At 41.7% G+C, this 17,803-nt stretch overlaps 1 protein-coding gene across 2 annotated transcripts in view; it reads left to right on the top strand.

Annotated features, from left to right (window-relative positions):
• The window catches only part of ZDHHC17 (zinc finger DHHC-type palmitoyltransferase 17), a 63,428-nt gene that overhangs the window by 27,836 nt on the left and 17,789 nt on the right, over positions 1-17,803 (top strand). The window contains exons 6-10 of one of the 2 annotated variants that reach the window (XM_066633857.1): positions 100-164; positions 1,138-1,300; positions 12,456-12,581; positions 13,272-13,414; positions 17,516-17,584. In XM_066633857.1, coding sequence (XP_066489954.1) covers positions 100-164; positions 1,138-1,300; positions 12,456-12,581; positions 13,272-13,414; positions 17,516-17,584 — 566 coding nt within the window. Of the gene's footprint in view, positions 1-99; positions 165-1,137; positions 1,301-12,455; positions 12,582-13,271; positions 13,415-17,515; positions 17,617-17,803 lie in introns of both variants that reach the window. The other variant, XM_066633858.1, reaches the window with a different exon arrangement.

The following is a 17,803-nucleotide window of genomic DNA, read 5'->3' as shown; positions in this document are numbered from 1 at the left end:
CTTGGTTGTTTCAAGATTATCTTCAATATTTATTCAGCTTTAATCAGTTTTATGTCTTTAATCAATAATATGTCAGATTACTGATATTCTTTCCATCAGGATGTAGATATGATGGATCAAAATGGAATGACTCCTTTAATGTGGGCAGCTTACAGAACACACAGGTAATTCAGAAAAGACTTATCTGAAATTCTTTGAAGGAATTAAACATAAGCTATATCAAAGATATAAATACGAATTTACCCTACATTTAATATTTTGGCTATTTCAGAGTAAAAGAAGTTTTATTTCAAAGAATTCTTAACAGAGACTTAGTTTTTCAGTATTACATGGATATCACATTGGGGCCAAGATGTTCATAGCATCTTTTATTGACATATCCTCATATCATTAAAATATGCTGTGATCAGGAATTTATCAGGGACAGATTGTTCATGTTACTTCCAGTTCTCTTCCCCATCATAGGCACAAAGTATCTTGCAAATCTGGCCTGTCTTCCCCTTTTTTGATCTTAGAAAAATTAAGATTGAAAAGAGTGGTGAAAATCTTACTTGAGATATTGGCTTTTCTGAATAGTTAAATATTTGTTAGGCTGAATGGTCACCAATATTTTGTCTTATTTTAAGAAGTAAAACTTAAAGTAGGACTTTGGACTGATACTACGTTTTAAAGAAGGTATGTGATGTCCAGATGGCAGGTATAATTGCATGTCTTCTGTCATCTAGGTGTTCTTTTTTCTCTTTTTTAATGTCGTAGAAGGCTAAGCCGTCATCCTTGTAATTTCATTTTGAAATTGTCTCTTGAGCCCTTGAGAAGGGATGAGAGAATTAATTCATGCAATAGAGATAAAATACCTTTGTATTAAAAGCACTAGTGACCTTTTTTAATATTCCTGCAAACTCATACCCTCTTCTGTCTCACAGACTGAAAAACCGATGATTAGTAGTTATTTCCTAAGAATATTTTATGGATTGAGCTAGTTCAATGGGAGAAAATAGTTGCTAATTAATGTCTCTACTATTAGACTTATTTGTATCACATGAATAAGTATTCTCTCTAAGGAGTTTGTTCTCTATTAATGTGAACATCATGGTGGGTCCTTGTTTATACATAATTGACTTTGTTTTTATGTTTTAGTGTGGATCCAACTCGGTTACTTCTGACTTTTAACGTGTCAGTGAATCTGGGAGACAAATATCATAAGAACACAGCACTACACTGGGCTGTACTGGCAGGAAATACTACAGTAATTACCCTTCTTCTAGAAGCTGGAGCTAATGTTGATGCCCAAAATATCAAGGTAAATTTATGTATGTTTTCTGAAAACCTGCACATTGATTAAAAATATTGTGAAACTTAGTAGCTCAGTTCGTAGGCTCTGGATTTCCCTCAGTACCTTGTCTATTCTTGACTTCTCTTTCTCCTAAATCCATGTCATTTGCCCCTCTTCTCCCATCCCACAATCATGATTTATCATTGTGCTGTCACTATGTGTCCCTTCTTTCATTTGTGCTGCTTCCACGGACTACAGTATTTTTAGCTCTTCTATCTCCTAGCACGGGGGTGCCAGACATAAGGCCCAAGAACAGGATGCAGCCCCTGGAAGCTCTTTATCCAGTCCATGGGCTCTTCCAGCACCACCGTCAGCTGATCTCTGCTGTTGAGATGAAGTGTCACTGCTGAAAGGGCTGCCTGCATGATAATTGGGCTCTCCAATATTTAAGATTTGCAAATTTTCCTTTCTGTCATTTGCAGCTAATGAGTTCATAAGTGAGAAAAAAGTGCTTATTTCAGATCATTACCTGCTTTATGACATCACTTCCAGCCTTCATCAGCCATCCTGTGGGCTGAAGAGCATTTTGTATGAAATGGGTTTGACGCCCCTGTCCTAGGGCCTCTTTCCACATATCTTCCTGATCCCCAGCCATTCCTAGCTCCTGACATTATTTGCTTAGTTGAATTGTAACTCAATTTTTAAATTACATAAATTTGTGTTGTTAAAGTGACATACCTATAATGTTTTCTAATGTCAGAGCCCTTCTTTTCATCTTTCAGTTCATGAATTAGGTATTCATAGGTTTATCTAAACATATTTCCTCTAGTCTGGAACATCTATGTGTTATCCTCAGCTATTGACAAGCAGCAGTTGGCCATGGTACCTTCCTGCAGACCTGCTTTTACTTAGAAACAACAGAATAGCAAGGTAGTGGAAGAAAATGCATTACGTGCAAATGTGAAGCCAAACAAAATATTTCAACTACAATGTTAACGTACATTTTTGGAAGAGTAGGGGTGACTTTAAAAGATTTATGGTCTCTAGACAGGTGAGAACCAAAGGGAGAAAAAAACTTGTCAGATTTTTAAAAGAGATGTGCTTATCTAAAGTTGGCTGTGAAGAAAATGAATATAAACAGGGGTGGCCAGAGAACTGAACTGGAAGCTCTTCTTCTGTATTATTAAGAGAACAATGCAAGTTGATGCTTCTCAGAATTTGATGTATTGCTTGGAATGTGCTGGGCAGTGGCTGTTTGGATTGCTACAGGAACCTGGATATGCATTGTCCCTGATTAGCCAGTGTAAGAATAAGTCACATACCTTCTGCTGACTTATTTGGGAATCAGCTAGGAAGCCACCTCCTTTCTCTATGTTTTGGGTACTGTATGGTGTCTGGAAGACCAATCCAGTTTTGTGTGCTACCTGTGGTTTTTTAGAACAACAGATCCACAACATAGTGAGTATTGACAGATGAACTGTATGTCTGCTTTGGAATCTGTGGAAGGCAAGTGATACCTGTTGGTTCTGCTATGTTATGTGTTGGTGACTATCCCAACAGGCTGATTTGAAATGTATAAATTTATTTAGAAATAAAATAAGAAGCAAAACACCAGATGCAAGGCAGGGCACTAGGATGCAGGTCTCTTGTTGTCTTGTGTGCTCCCTGAGGCATCTGGTGGACCACTGTGAGATACAGGAAGCTGGATGAGATGGTCCTTTGGCCTGATCCTGTGGGGCTCTTCTTATGTTCTTAAGTAATATGATAAACATAGTATTTCAGTATTTTAAGTGCATTTGTGGTAATTAAAATGCCTATAGCAGTGGTTCTCAAACTGTGGGTCTGGGACCCATGAGTGGGTCATGACCCAATTTTTGGTGTTTCGTGAAACTGACAGGGCAGATTAGGCTATGTGCATCAAGGGTTAAAAACAAACTGCTACTGGGAGGGAGCACTGCTCCTAAATCTCTGCTATAGCATCAACCTTGGCTTTTATCAATCAGGCAGCAGCCTCTAGTGCTTCTAAAAAGTTTAGTAACCACTAGGCTATAGGATAGCAATGGGCAGATAGTGGCAGATGGTCAAATCTAGGCCACTGGGGTGCATTTCTTAAAATGTGTATGTACTTCTGTGCTTTCACCTGCATTTATAGGGTTGTTTACATAGACGTAAAAATATAAGAGAAAGCATACTGTACTTAGAAAAATTAAAACAGTTAAAATGTAAAGCCTTAAGAAGCCTGAGAGAATAAAAGTCTTCGGTAGCTTCATTTGCTGCAATCATCAGCAGAGTAGACATGATAATGTGCTTTTACCTGTGTTTAATCATATTCACATTTGAGTTCTACATGACTCAATTGTTCCAGTCTGCTTCATTGCCTCTAGTTCTCTGGCAACCCAAGAAGCCTAATGGGCTCTGCAGCGTGGGAGAGTGTGCTTAGGCATGGTCGTGCAACATGAGCAATCCTAATTATCTCCATTTCCCACAAAGTGACTAGGCTTGTCAATCTTTTATGTATGCATGCAAGTACCGCTTTTCTGATGCCAGAGACAGCTGCTGTGTGCAAAGTTGACAGCTTGTGCACTGTTGTCCCTGCAGCAAGGGAAGGCTTCTTCAGTTGGGACTTTTTCGTGATCTTTCCTTTACTCTGCTCTCCTTGCTTAACCTGCTTCTTTTGAAGGGTTTGTTTCTTGCCTAGCCAGACTTGCTACAGGTTCACCACTTCCCTAGCCATTTCTGTTTCTAGTGGAGTTGGGCCAGTGCAGTATGATCACCATGGCTGTGGGACCAAGTACAGTCTGCCACACTGCGAAGTAATACCACTGGTACTTGTATTACTGATTGAGAAGCATTGGGCTAGGGTAGTGGTTTACAGACTGGGACGGCTAGTTCTCCCTTAAGGGGAGGGGCGGGGGAAGGCAGAGACGCGATGCTCAGCATCGCGCCTCTGATCTGGGCGCAGGGGCACGCTGCCACTCGCTCCTGCCTGCAGCAGCCTCGGGGGGGGGGTTGGGGGAGCCCAGCGCCAGCCTCAGCAGGTCTCCCAACGCAGCGCAGAGCCCTCCAGGAGACGATTGCGACCACTTCCTGTTTCATGATCGCAAAACCGGAAGTGGTCATGATCGTCTTCTGGAGGGCTCTGCACTGCGTGGAGAGCCCTGCTGAGGCTGGCGCCGGGCTCCCCCAACCCCCCCCCAGAGGCTGCTGCAGGCAGGGGTGAGTGGCAGCGCGCCCCTGCGCCCAGATCAGAGGCATTATGCTGGGCATTGTCTCTGCCTTTCCCTTCCCTCCTGCCTTTGGAGGCAAAGACTTAGTGGCTCTCAAACTGTCCCTGAGGGTTTGAGAACCACTGGGCTAGGGCTAAGGTGATTTGCCTTGCCATACCTAGTGGTGGCTCTGAGAGCCCCTTTGGATTCCATTAGCCTTTGGGGTCAGGCCAGCCTTCTAGGGCCGCAGCTCCTGTGGAGAGAAAAAACCACTATTGCCAGTTTAAGTCTCACCAGAAAATGGTTTGACCTTGGCTATAGGGATAAAAACAACTGTCCCATACCCAAACAATTGGTTTCCTGCCCAGTTGAAAATCAGTTGAATGTAATTTGTGCCTTGGCCCACTTACTTGTTGGCAGCAAAGCTCCATAGTGGCTGCAAAGTCCTGAGAAACTATAGACAAGTGGGCTCAACACGAATGGAAATCCCTCAAGCCATCAACCTGAGGGTCCTCAACAAATCTGAGAACACCTCTCTCAGCTCAGGCAAGGAGACTGTTAGATAGCAAAGTGGTCAGTACACTAACATAATCCCCATTCTGTGCTTTGTGTCCGCTATAAGTGGGCAAACATTCTAAACCCCTGCCCAGCTGCAAGAGATCCTGGAGACAGAGATGGAATTAGTTTTTATCGCCATGGTCCATTAATAGAGACCTCGGCAGCAGCTCCTCCCCAACTCCTTGGGCTGTGGTGGTTCTACAGTGAAACAATCTAAGCAGTCAGGGCTGAGAGAGCCCTTCCCCTCCCAGCTTGATCACCCATGTCTAGGTAATGCAAACCAGGTCAGTCTCTTTATCCATGACTCAATCGTGAATTATGTTTTATTGTGGACTGACCTGACATTTAGCTACAGCACCACCAGGCTCAAGTGCACCTTGGCTGTACAATTCAAGCCACTGAGACTGGGCGGAAGATTGGGATATACCTTAAATGTTTTACCTTCTTTCACCTTCCTTGACTAGTCTGGTCTCTGATGCTGCATTTCCTTGCACGCACCACCTGTGGTCACTGCTGCCCCTATTGATATTTCCATTGCTCAATTTTCTGATCTATAGATTCTGGGCTACCTGAATGGCTTGGAAATGATGGGAGTGTTTTGAAAGAAAAAGATGGACCTTGTGTTTTCTTTTGGATTCCATCCGTAGAGTGATTTGTGGTTGATTGCACAGGGGCTCCTTCCATGCTCCCTGAGCTTGGAAATTACTCACGAGCTTGAAAGAGTTGAGGGCCACATCTTCTGCTTCAATAAAAATTTGGATTTTGTTGCCACATAATTGGATTTTTCAAGGATTTTTTTTAGAATTGCTAATAACTGTTCATAAAATATGAAGTGATCTTGCCTCTTCAGTGTTTGAAGCAACTGAAGCATTCTTTCTCTTGAAGTACTAGCTGCTGCAAACTCTACTAACTGTGAGCTCCTCTTCAATATACTTTGAGGGAAGTTGATTCAGAAAGTGGAAATTTCGGCAAAGTAACATGTTCTGTGACTTTTATCTGTTCATAACCAAGTAAGAAGTCTAGTGTTTTATCCATTGCTGGAATCCTTCATGAAGGCTTTCATGCAAAGAAAAGTATATCAAAAAGGTTACCAGCCTGTTTCTTTGCCTTTTGAGGGCAATTTGCCTGTCTGTAACAGGCAACTACTTGCTCAGAGTGATTCTGTATCACAGTGACCAAAGCACCCAAAATAACAAGATAATCTGTTATGGGCCAGTCTTTCATAAAGGAAACTTCTGAAGTGCATACTTGAATTTTTCTGTGTAGCAGAATGTTCAATGTTATGTTTGCAATGTACTCACTTGCAGTGTGTCTACTGCTATATTCTTTGAGTTTTCTTCGTAAGTAGAGTGGCAAAGGTAAAATGAAAATTTTTTATGCCAAGTAATGTTAGATCTCATTAAACCAGCACTTATATTAGTTGTTTTGTTAAGTGGAGTGCTTATTTTCATTCTCAGTACATCAGTTTGTAATAAAACCACACTACAGACTGCTCAAGATCAAAGTTTAGTCCCTGAAATGATGCAACACTCAACTTGCCAGCTCAGTCCAAGAAAAAGTCTTTTCATTTGTTAGAATTAATGGTAACATTTTGACCAAATCTACCAAAAAAAATTCCACTAAAAACAAATGTTTCTAAGTTGAGGACATAATTTATCACAAAATTTTAGTCCTTTAAGAACCATGAAAAAACATTGCCTAAAAAGGCAAAAGAATGGCAGTAATAGAATGCATATTGTTCTGATGTTCAGTTGCTTCATGGTGCAGAGCCAAAAATATGCATCTTTTAAAGTAATACTTTTCAAGTTTGCAAAGAATATATTACTTCTCTCAGAAGGTACACCACAATCCATCATTGAGTCCAGTCTGCTATCCTGTCTCAGCCTTCTAGAAGGGTCCTCTTGTCACAAATGAGCATACATCATGCTTTGTATTTCTGTTTTTTGGGGAAGAAGCAGCAGAGCGATTAATTATTCATCTGGAGCCCTTGGAAAGGGCTGAAAAATATACTGACAAGGAAATGAAAGTGACCTATATAGCAGAATCAGGCAGAAGAACCCTTCCAGTCTCCAATTTGTCATTTCTGGGCAAGGTGCTAGAGCATGCTGTAGCAACCCAACTACAAGGAAACCAATTGATTTGAAGGCAACCAATCATCTATATTCATTTCTGTCTGGCTTCGGGCTGGGTTTTGGGACAAAAATGGCCTTGGTTGCATTGGTGGATGACCTACGTCATGAACTAGACGGGACAGAATGTGGTTTTCGACACCATTGTCTATGGTAACTATCTGGACTGCTTAGTTTGGGTTAGGGTTAGGGTTACCGTCATCCTTCCTAGAAGGTAGGGTCCAGAAGGTGGTGCTGAGGAAGTTCTGTTTGGCTGTTAGTCTGTGGTGTCCCTCAGGGTTCCATCTTGTACCTTGTGCATGAAACCACTGGGGAAGGTTATCCTTGGTTTTCTTGAATCTGACCTTGAACCCATTCAGTTGATGATTGTGGCCTAGAGTGTCTCTAGGCTGTTGTAACTGCCTAATTTCTTGTATCATGTCTGAAGAGTCTTCAAGAGCAGTTGCGTGTATAGTGCATTGTTGTGGGCATCCTTCAGTCTCGGAAGACTATGGTGTCACGCTCTGAATGGTGGTTCTGGAACAGAGTGTCCTCTACAGTGCGCGAAGCCTGGGTAAAGTAGGTATGAAGGATAGGCTGTTACCCATGCAGCAAATCCCCCTGAGGCGTGGACAAGTGAAGTCCGATTTAACTAGACCAATGGTTCCCAAAGTCCTCTGTGGGAACCACTTAAGTCTTTGTGGGAGCGGGGCTGCAGCAGCCACACAATCCCCAGGATTGCGCAGCTGCTGGGATTGGGGGGTGGGGAGTTTACTTACTAGCAGGTTGTGCCAGCCTCCATGGGGATGCAGGGAGCTCTGTAGAGCCCTCCACAAGGCTCCCCAAGCTTCCAGTCCACTGAAAGTAGCGATTGGAAACTACTTCCAGTTTTCTTATCACGAAATCGAAAGTTGTTTCCGATAGCTATTTTTAGTGAATCAGAGGCTTGGGGAGCCCTATGGAGGGCTCTGTGGGGCTCCCTGCGCCCCCTGGAGGATGGTGTAACCTGCTGGTAAGTAAAAAAAAACCCTTATGTCCTAGCAGTGGTGCGATCCTAGGGATCGTGTTGCTGCCTTTCCCCCTTCCCTGCCCGTTAAAGGGGCATAGTCCAGTGCCTCTCAGGCTGATGCGTCATGACCTACCAGTTTGGGGACTGCTGGACTAGACAAAAATGGATGTAGCTGGTGCACCAACTGAAGCTGGGCAAAAGCACTCTGGGCAATGGTTGTTACGTGGGCACCCAGGATCAAGAATAAACATTCAAAGTAATTTAACCAGATGCAAAAAGTGGGAAGGGTAGGAAATGTGCAAGCAGGCTGATGGAAAATGCCTAATGTCTGGCTAGGTGGGCAGAAAGAAAAAGTTTAACTAAGGGCGCAATCCTAACCCCTTATGTTAGTACTTTCCAGCACTGGCATAGCGGTGCCAACGGGATGTGTGCTGCACCCTGCAGTTGGGTGTCGCTCACAGAGGCCTCCTCAAAGTAAGGGAATGTTTGTTCCCTTATCTCAGAGCTGCATTTCCCTTAAGTCAGTGCTGGAAAGCACTGACATAAGGGGTTAGGATTGCACTCTGAGTTGCTCTTAGTAAGTAATGCCCGGCAATTGCTGCTGGAGTGCCACTCAAGAGCAAGCTACATCAAACCCCCAACATGTTGCATTGCTAAACAGTGAAATTTTGCAGTCAGTTCTGGAGTAAAAAGAGAAAGCAAAGCAAAATAAATGTAATTCCCTGACTCATCTAGCTAGGATTACAGTCCCTGTCACTAGCTACTTACATTGTCTCAGGAATCCTGGTCTCTGAAGAGTAAGGGACCTCTGAGCATGCCTTCCACGGACCAGCACTAGATATCATGGCAGAGCTATCAGAAACAACCCTGAAGTAGGTTGTAACCTAGTTACAAGTAGTGCTTCAAGTAGTGCTTGAAGTTAAGTAACCTAGTTTGGATTATGTCATACAGTTACCTGATTGGACAAGTGGAGCCCGTCTGACTTCTCCTCCCCCCTCGACAGATAGGTTTTGGCTGCCCAACTGGTAGAAACTTAGTTCCTCCAGACCAGGAAAAAGGAATTCCACAAAAGCACATGGCCGACTGATAATGACATTTTAAAACAAAGGACAAAGGCTGCTGGAGGATCATATCCCAATAGCTTTTTAGGCTGCTGAATGTCCAAGGGAGCTTCTGGGACGTTGGAAGCATCCAAACAATAGGGAAAAGAAAGCTCTCATCACAGTGTCATTGACTTTCTCCTGGACATCATAATTAATGCTATGCATTTGAGGCCACATTTGTAGCAAAGCATTTGATATATTGAATTGTTTTCTGTTGGAAAAAAAGGTGATTTCTGCACAGAATTGGATTGAAATCCTTGGTTTTGGTGGAATTCTGTTATATGGTTTCGATATATTTATTTCCCATGGCTTAATATTTGTTTAAACCATATCTGCCCAGCCCACAGGTATACACATTTGATCCCTGTTGCATATATGCAACGCTGGACAGAAATGACTTTAAAAGCGTCAAACTGATGACTTGGTGCTGTGCATAGTTTCTGGATTTAGTTATTGAAAGCTAAATTAGTCCTGTGACCTGAATAGGCCTTGAGTGTTGCACAACTCTACAGTAGAAGCCACGCCTGCCTGGAGTAACAGGTAATTTTTATGGTTAATTGTAAAAGGACAAGAAAATCACGTTGTGTCCTGTTTATGAAGCTGTAGACATCCCAGAAAACTATTAGAATGAGGGCAAGTCTTCTTTACTTTTACATTTGTTCCTGTTTGATGGAACAAGTCCTGTTTGATATACTGTATTTGTTTCCTTAGTGGTAAGACATGGTGAGAGTTTGATTTCTCAAGGATAAAGTGAACTCTCTTGAGCTTAAGCTTTTTTTCTCCTTAAACTAAGCCTTCTCTGTGAATAAGAAAGGAAACTTCCCTTACAGGTCAGAAAATACTGTTGCCTGGTTTTAGTCCCTATTAGTGATTTCCTAGTTAAGATTCCAAAGTTAATATGTTTGGTTTTGATATGCAAATCCTATTAGCAGATGTCTCACTCTAGTTAGGTATCTAGTCTCGGATGCTGGGATTCAAATGTGCAGTCCTTGGCATTTGTGCTGTTTCAAAGGCTGCCTGCCTTTCCTGAATCAGTTTTTTTTCAGTTTCTGGTACCTGTTTCATTGTTTTTTTAGGCGGGGGCCGAACGATGGAGGACTCAGCCATTTTTCAAGCCTCCGTAAATGCTTTGTTTAGGAGGGGAGTTACCTTCAGTAGAAGAGAGAAGGAGTGCAAAACTGGAGCTGGAGGTACCTTCAGTTGGTTGTCTTTTGCCTCCTCTGTACAGCATTGCCTCTTTTCTTTCTTGAGGTGTAAAAGGTGTAAAACCGATCTTTTTGTCAGTTGAAAACTTTGGTTTGTATCGAGAGCAGCTCTAGCAGACTGAAGCTAATGCAGGAGAATTACCTGTTCAGAGCAGCTGCTTTAAAGGTTTCTCATGGGGGTTCATGGACTTGCTAGAAGGGAGGGGTATGTGAGGTACATGGAGCTGCAGGGGAAAGACAAATTACTGAAAATCAGGCAGAGCAGTGGTTCCCCAGCTGTGACGTGCGGTTCCCCAGGAAAGTGTGGAAACTGGTCAGGCAGCCACAGAATCCTCACAAAAAACACGCCACCTACAGTGTATAGGATTGTAGCCCTAATGGGGAACTGCAGCCAATGGCCCAGTAGGTCAAGGGAGCCACCAGTCAAAAAAGGTTTTGGGAACCAGTGAGGTAGAGAAACTCACTGTGAGATGTGCTCTATTCACCTAAGGTACCTCTTCCCAATTGTCAACAATTCATCCCTTTTTCCTTCAACCCATCTTTTCTCATCTAGAGACTCCTCCAACCCTCATGAAAAGCTTTGTGTGTGTGTGGGAGACTGCTGAAAGCAAGAAGGTAAAGAAGTTATTGTTTCACAAGCTTCCTTTCCTTCTGCACCTCTGGATATACACCCCACTTGGACTTAGATTTGGGGTCCAATTTGCTCATTCTCTTCTATGCAGTATGTGGGACTATGGAAGGATTTTCAGCATTTTATCCCAAGTAATCCAAGGATTACCTTGCTGAAATCCTTTGCAGTTAGAGCCATAACACCATTTTGTGTGTGTGTGTGTGTGTGTGTGTGTGTGTGTGTGTGTGTGTGTGTGTGTGTGTGTACACAAGAGATCATAATTTTATTAATAGCGGGTGGAACCAGTTGAGGGAAGTTGTTACATCATGGTATGCAGTGTACCCCACTGGCAGGAAAGAGTGGAGAATAGTTTAATCCTCTTGGGTGCAAATGATGTCTATCACAGGACTCCTTTTTTCTTGATCTTCTTGAACTGAGAGAGGAGAATATTAAAAAGCTACCTTGAATAAAACACTAGACAGTACAAACTCACAGTCAAGTACTAAACAATCAATATGCTTTCTGTTCAGCTTCATTTTTTTAGGTTGTTAGTAACTGAGGTTTAATGCTATTAATTTTGAAAAAAAAACTTACATAAACTTACATAGGTTCTTATATAAATAGTTCATACTAGTATTCTTAATAGTAATACTAAATAATATAGTATCATCCACAGATAATGTGTCTTTAAAGTACAGAAGCCTTGTGCAGACCTTTAGTTTATGTACACAATAGGATTGGGAAACTGATCATGTTGATTAACCTTTAGTGCCTCTGCCTAACATTTAGGCCCCATACAGTTGTTCAGCCCAAAGAACAAACACCAGAAGTGAGTAGAGCATGCCAGCCTGATCCTAATTCTTCACCACATTGAAGGACATACATTCTACCATATGTTCTGGTTGAACATCCATGCAAGGTGATTTATAACTGCACAGTTAGCATGTCTGTTGGAGAAATTCCATGAATGAGTATTAACAGCCTTCTTTTTTCATTGCCGCTGCTGCTTGTTAATATTGGAGAGGGAGCCTCTTGTTCCAGACTAATGAGCTAAATGCGTGGATCTTTTTAACTCCCATTAACTAGTCCATATATTCCCCAAAGGAAGCTAGTGAATTTGCAGTGAGGCACATAGTTTTGTTTCTGAAGGGTATAGAAATAGTCAACTGCTTGTCGTTCATTTAGTGAAACTGATTAAAATGAGAAAAGACTGCAAGAAAGTAATTCCAAGGCATAAAGCAAATTGCTGCCTAAAATAATGTTGTATATTTAATTTGCTTAAACGTTTGAGTAATTCTGGTTTTGAAAGTGAAATTTCTTTATATTGATTTTACTTGTTTAAAGAAAATAAAACTGTTCTTAAATCTTTCATACTCTTGATAGGGTGAATCCCCCCTTGATTTAGCAAAACAAAGAAAAAATGTTTGGATGATAAACCACCTCCAAGAGGCAAGGCAGGCAAAGGGTTATGACAATCCATCATTTCTCAGAAAGCTGAGGGCTGATAAAGTGAGTATATTCGTTAAAGGATAAGTCATGTAATGTTTTTCTTGTGATAAAACTATGACATGATTTTGATGATGGGTTTTCCTTTTTGGGCTGCAGTAGGAGAGGTTGGGGCTGTCTTGGGCCTGCACATGCCTTTCCCTTCTCCCATGCCTTTTACTCTTACAGGGAGAAGTGAACCACCAAACCTACAGCACAATCCTGTGCTGTAGTTGCAACTCAGAATTAAGAAGCCTTGTTGCACTCCTTAGCACAGCAATTTTCAGCCACTTTGCTGCACCACATTGGCATGCTACAAATGATCCACAGGTGTGCTGCAGGAGTTTGGGGGGGGGGCGCGTTCATTTTGTTAGTAGGGCCATTGGGAGATTTTGGCGATGCTGTCTGCCTTGTCAATTACAAAAAAAACTGATGGTGTGTCTTGACAATTTTAGTGCCTTGTCAGTGTGCCATGAGATGAAGAAGGAGGTTGAAAATTACCGCCTTTGCAAAGTGCATATAGAACTGCAGCACTAGAGATGTTGCTCACCTAAACATAGGATTCTTCCTGACCCCACAAGACCAAATCCTTTTTAAAGCACAAAGCAAATTAAACTTTCTGTGAAATATCTAAATTTTAAAATTGTGTAGTATGTTACTTTTTGGATAGTTCATTAACATATCTAAAAACCTTAATGTTTGTTTTTTATTTAGGAATTTCGTCAGAAAGTGATGTTAGGAACACCATTCCTAGTTATTTGGCTGGTTGGGTTCATAGCAGACCTTGATATTGATTCCTGGCTGATTAAAGGACTAATGTACGGTGGTGTATGGGCCATGGTTCAGTTTCTTTCCAAGTAAGTATTGCATTCAGCAGCTCCTCTGTCAAAGAAAGATGATTTGACTGTTACATAAATTATATTGTAAGATGTATAGAAGCAAAGTTCATTAAAGACATTTGTTTTATCCCATTTTAGACTTTCATTAAATTGTTGTTCAGGGCAGGCAGAGAAATCACAAGCATAGGTGTACTAGGGAAATAGATTTTGATACTGTCACATTTGGCCCTCTAGATCAGTGTTTCTCAAACTGTGAGTCGGGACCCACTAGGTGGGTCGCGAGCCAATTTCAAGTGGGTCCCCATTCATTTGAGTATCTTATTTTTAATATATTAGACAATGCTGACAATGGTATGTGACTGCATTTTGGGGAAATGTTACAGACCTGTACTTTTAACAATGATTGTAAATGGGACTCACCCCTGGGTAAGTTTGGGTAGAATTTCAGCCTAGGATTGTTAAAAATTTTCCTGTTTGATGATGTCGCTTCCTGACAGATTCTCATTCTAAAAAGTGAGTTCTGATGCTAAATGTGTAAGAACCACTGCTCTAGATAATTGATAGGATTCATACTGTACTAGATGGTAGCAGCATTATGAATTACTGCATTTATGAGAACGCAATTGTATAGACTTAACAGAAGTGTTTTCCTCTTAATTCTGCTATGACATTCCAGTTGGAGAACCAAATACTGAAAGTTGTTTATTAAATGTTTATTAAACATCCCTAATGTAATTGTAATAAACAAATGCACTTCTTTTAAGAGGGATTTTCTTGGAAAGCAGGATTTCCATCTAATCTGACTAGACAAACAATATTTATAGGCCAAGAAGAATTATCTAATTTTAATAGCAAAAAGGGGGGGGGGGAGAGAAAAAAAACATTCATATTGAGTTTTTATTGTTCCAGAAAGACTGGAAGTCTTAAATTCATTTTTTGTCAATTTAAGAAATACAGCATATGTCAGATAAGCCTCTTAAGCATTGTAGACATTGGAATCTCTAGTGTAAATGTAAGAGATTATATTGCTGCAGCTTAAGGTCTGGGTTAGACTTTTGCTTCAAATTCAGCTAAAATAATTGTGTTTTGCTGAGTGTGCATTTTAGCCTTGTCACTGCTCTCAAAATGTAAACATTAGTCTGTGATTACAGAATGAACTGATTATAGAATTCTGTAATATCATTGGCTTATGGAAATGTACTATAACTGAATCCGTCTGGAAGCACTAGAGCAGTGTTTCTCAAACTGTGGGTCGGGACCCACTAGGTGGGTCGCAAGCCAATTTCAGGTGGGTCCCCATTCATTTCAATATTTTATTTTTTAGCCTTGATGCTCCCATGCTATGTGATTGCATTTGGGGAAATGTGAAAAACCTGTACTTTTAGCAAGCTACTATGTATATTCTTTTAACAATGATAGTCAATGGGACTTACTCCTGGGTAAGTGTGGGCAGGATTACAGCCTAGGATTGTTAAAAATTTTCTGCTTGATAATGTCACTTCTGGTCATGACATCACTTCTGGTTGGTCCTGACAGATTCTCATTCTAAAAAGTGTGTCCTGGTGCTAAATATGTGAGAACCACTGCACTAGTGGATTGGGAAATTTGCATGACTGCACTAAGACAATGTAGCCCAAATTTTTTCTTTGTTTGTTACTAAACTGGCAGCAGTTTGTTTTCCTCTTGGGACATCTGCAATATTGTCTCCTGGTTTCAGAAGGCTGATTATTAGTACCATTAAAAATAGATTGAAGTTAACAGGAAGCATGATGTTAACTAAGAACATAAGAGCAGCCCCACTGAATCAGGCAATAGGCCCTAGGGCTGCATGGCACTCAGTCCCATTGAATCAGTGGGGCACACTTGTGAGCAGGCTTGCGCTACTCGTGAGATGGGGATATGCTGTGGGTGGGGAGGCAGAACCTCCCCACTGGAGTCCTTCGAAAAGCGCCGCCGCCCTGTGAGGTGCGCAAGTGCTCCCAACCCATAGGAAGAACATAAGAACAGCCCCACTGCATCAGGCCATAGGCCCACCTAGTCCAGGTTCCTGTATCTCACAGCGGCCCACCAAATGCCCCAGGGAGCACACCTGATAACAAGAGACCTGCATCCTGGTGCCCTCCCTTGCATCTGGCATTCTGACATAGCCCATTTCTAAAATCAGGAGGCTGCACATACACATCATGGATTGTAATCCATGATGGATTTTTCCTCCAGAAATTTGTCCAATCCCCTTTTAAATGCATCTAGTCCTGATGCCATCATCACATCCTATGGCACACGCTGAGTAAAGAAATATTTTCTTTTGTCTTTCCTAACTCTCCCATCACTCAACTTTAGTGGATGTCCCCTGGTTCTGGTGTTGTGTGAGAGGGCAAAAAGCATCTCTCTATCCACTCTATCCTTCCCATACATAATTTTGTATGTCTCAATCATGTCCCCCCTCAGGTGCCTCTTTTCTAGGCTGAAGAGACCCAAACGCTGTAGTCTTTCCTCATAAGGAAGGTACCCCAGCCCAGTAATCATTTTGGTTTCTCTCTTTTGCACCTTTTCCATTTCCACTATGTCCTTTTTGAGATGTGGTGACCAGAACTGGATACAATACTCCAGGTGTGGCCTTATCATCGATTTGTACAACGGCAACTGCTTCCTGTTAACCTTTATCAAGTCTTTTCCAGCATTCCGGCTGCTGGCAGCTTGCCTTTACGTTGTTATAAGTTTAAATGCTTATAGCGACCTGTATAAAGAAGATAATTTTCACCCTGCTAAGGTTCTAAACTTTAATGGGTATGCCAGGTGTGTGTGGGGGCCGTGGAGGAGACAGGGCTCCCCTGTATCTGCAGTTTCCATATCTGCATTGGGCCTGCTTGTGCACCCAGAAATGCAGAGAAGCATTAGATCTGAATTATTTCAGCAACTGCATAAAATGTTTGCAAGCAGCAGCAAAAAGAACCCGCAAAGATGCTCAGTAGACAAAAGTCAATTTGCTCAGGAGGTCTGGTCAAATAACAATTGCTGAGAGTTTCATTCAGAGTATGTCAAAGATGTTTTGTGCTTGTGCCTACAAAAGCTTCCTGAATGCTGTCACTGCATGTGCTGAATTCTGCTTTATGTTCCAAGCTAGAAAAGACCTTCTGGTGAAAATATTGCATTCATACTTCCTGTGAGCATGACTTGAATTGGACTATGAATTACTTCTATTTTGTAATTATTAACGTCATCATCATTCTGCTTGCAGGCTATCTAAATACTTGCTTTATAGCAATGTATGATATATTTAAAAAAACTCTTTTAGTAGCAAGATGGCAGTTCCAGCCTACCTGTGAGGCCAGGTAAAGCTAGTTGGGGGAAGGCAGTAAACTGGCAGAGGGAGGTCCTTGTACCTGTCTACCACCTCAGCTAGTCATCATTTCATTTTGCTCTTGTCCCCGTTTTCTACCAACTTCTCCAGCACCGCTTCTGTGATGAAATTGGTAGGAAGTTGCTGCAATTCTGTTTTGATTGCCGTCTTGGAGGAAAAGGGGATGGTGGAAAATGTGGGCCGTGTTTCACATTCTGGTCCAGATAGGCTGGCCTGAGTATCGTGATTTCAAAAGCCTATGTAGCTTTTGGAGCAGATGCAGTATGTTCCTTTTTTTACCATGAGTGTCTGAAACTGTATACATGACATACAACATTTTAGAGCAGGGATCTCCAAACCCTGGCCCGGGGGCCGGATGAGGCCCGTGAAGAGCCTCTGTCTGACCCGCAGCCAGCTGCTGATCCCCTGAGAGCCTCTGGCCCAGTTAACCAAACACAACCAGAGTTGTGCTTGTGGAATGCAGGAATAGGGGGTGTATGCTTTATTTCTTGGGCTGTGTTGGTGCTTGCAGAAATCCTGGACATTTGAGCCCGTTCATTCATTCATTTCAGTCATTTATCTAAATTCCAGCTCTAATGTATTTATTTAAATTTTATATTTAATTTTTTTTTCCAGCCCTCAACACCATACCAGATATTTGATGCGGCCCTTCAGCCGAAAAGTTTAAAGACCCCTGTTTTAGTGAATGATTCAGGGTATGTGTTTGAGCAATATGTGACAACCTCTTTTGTGTTATTTTTTCTTCATTGATTTCACAGATCATTCTTTGATCACTCGATGCATAGTGCCCTGCCTCTTGGAATCTACCTAGCAACAAAATTCTGGATGTATGTGACATGGTTTTTCTGGTTTTGGAATGATATCCTTTATGTTTGCCATTTTGAAATATTTCTTTTTAGTGAATTGCATAACTCAATTTGCTGTCAAGTCAACTTTCTTTCATCCTCAATAAAAATGTGTAAAAAAAGTAAAGAAAAATGCCCCAAATAGCTTCCCCTACTGTTGCAAGGGCAAGATATAATTTTTAGACATAAATGAAATGCAGC

This window comes from Tiliqua scincoides, chromosome 7 (genome assembly GCF_035046505.1).
Source record: "Tiliqua scincoides isolate rTilSci1 chromosome 7, rTilSci1.hap2, whole genome shotgun sequence".
Lineage (NCBI taxonomy): Eukaryota > Metazoa > Chordata > Lepidosauria > Squamata > Scincidae > Tiliqua > Tiliqua scincoides.
This window is presented reverse-complemented; position numbering and strand designations above follow the sequence as displayed.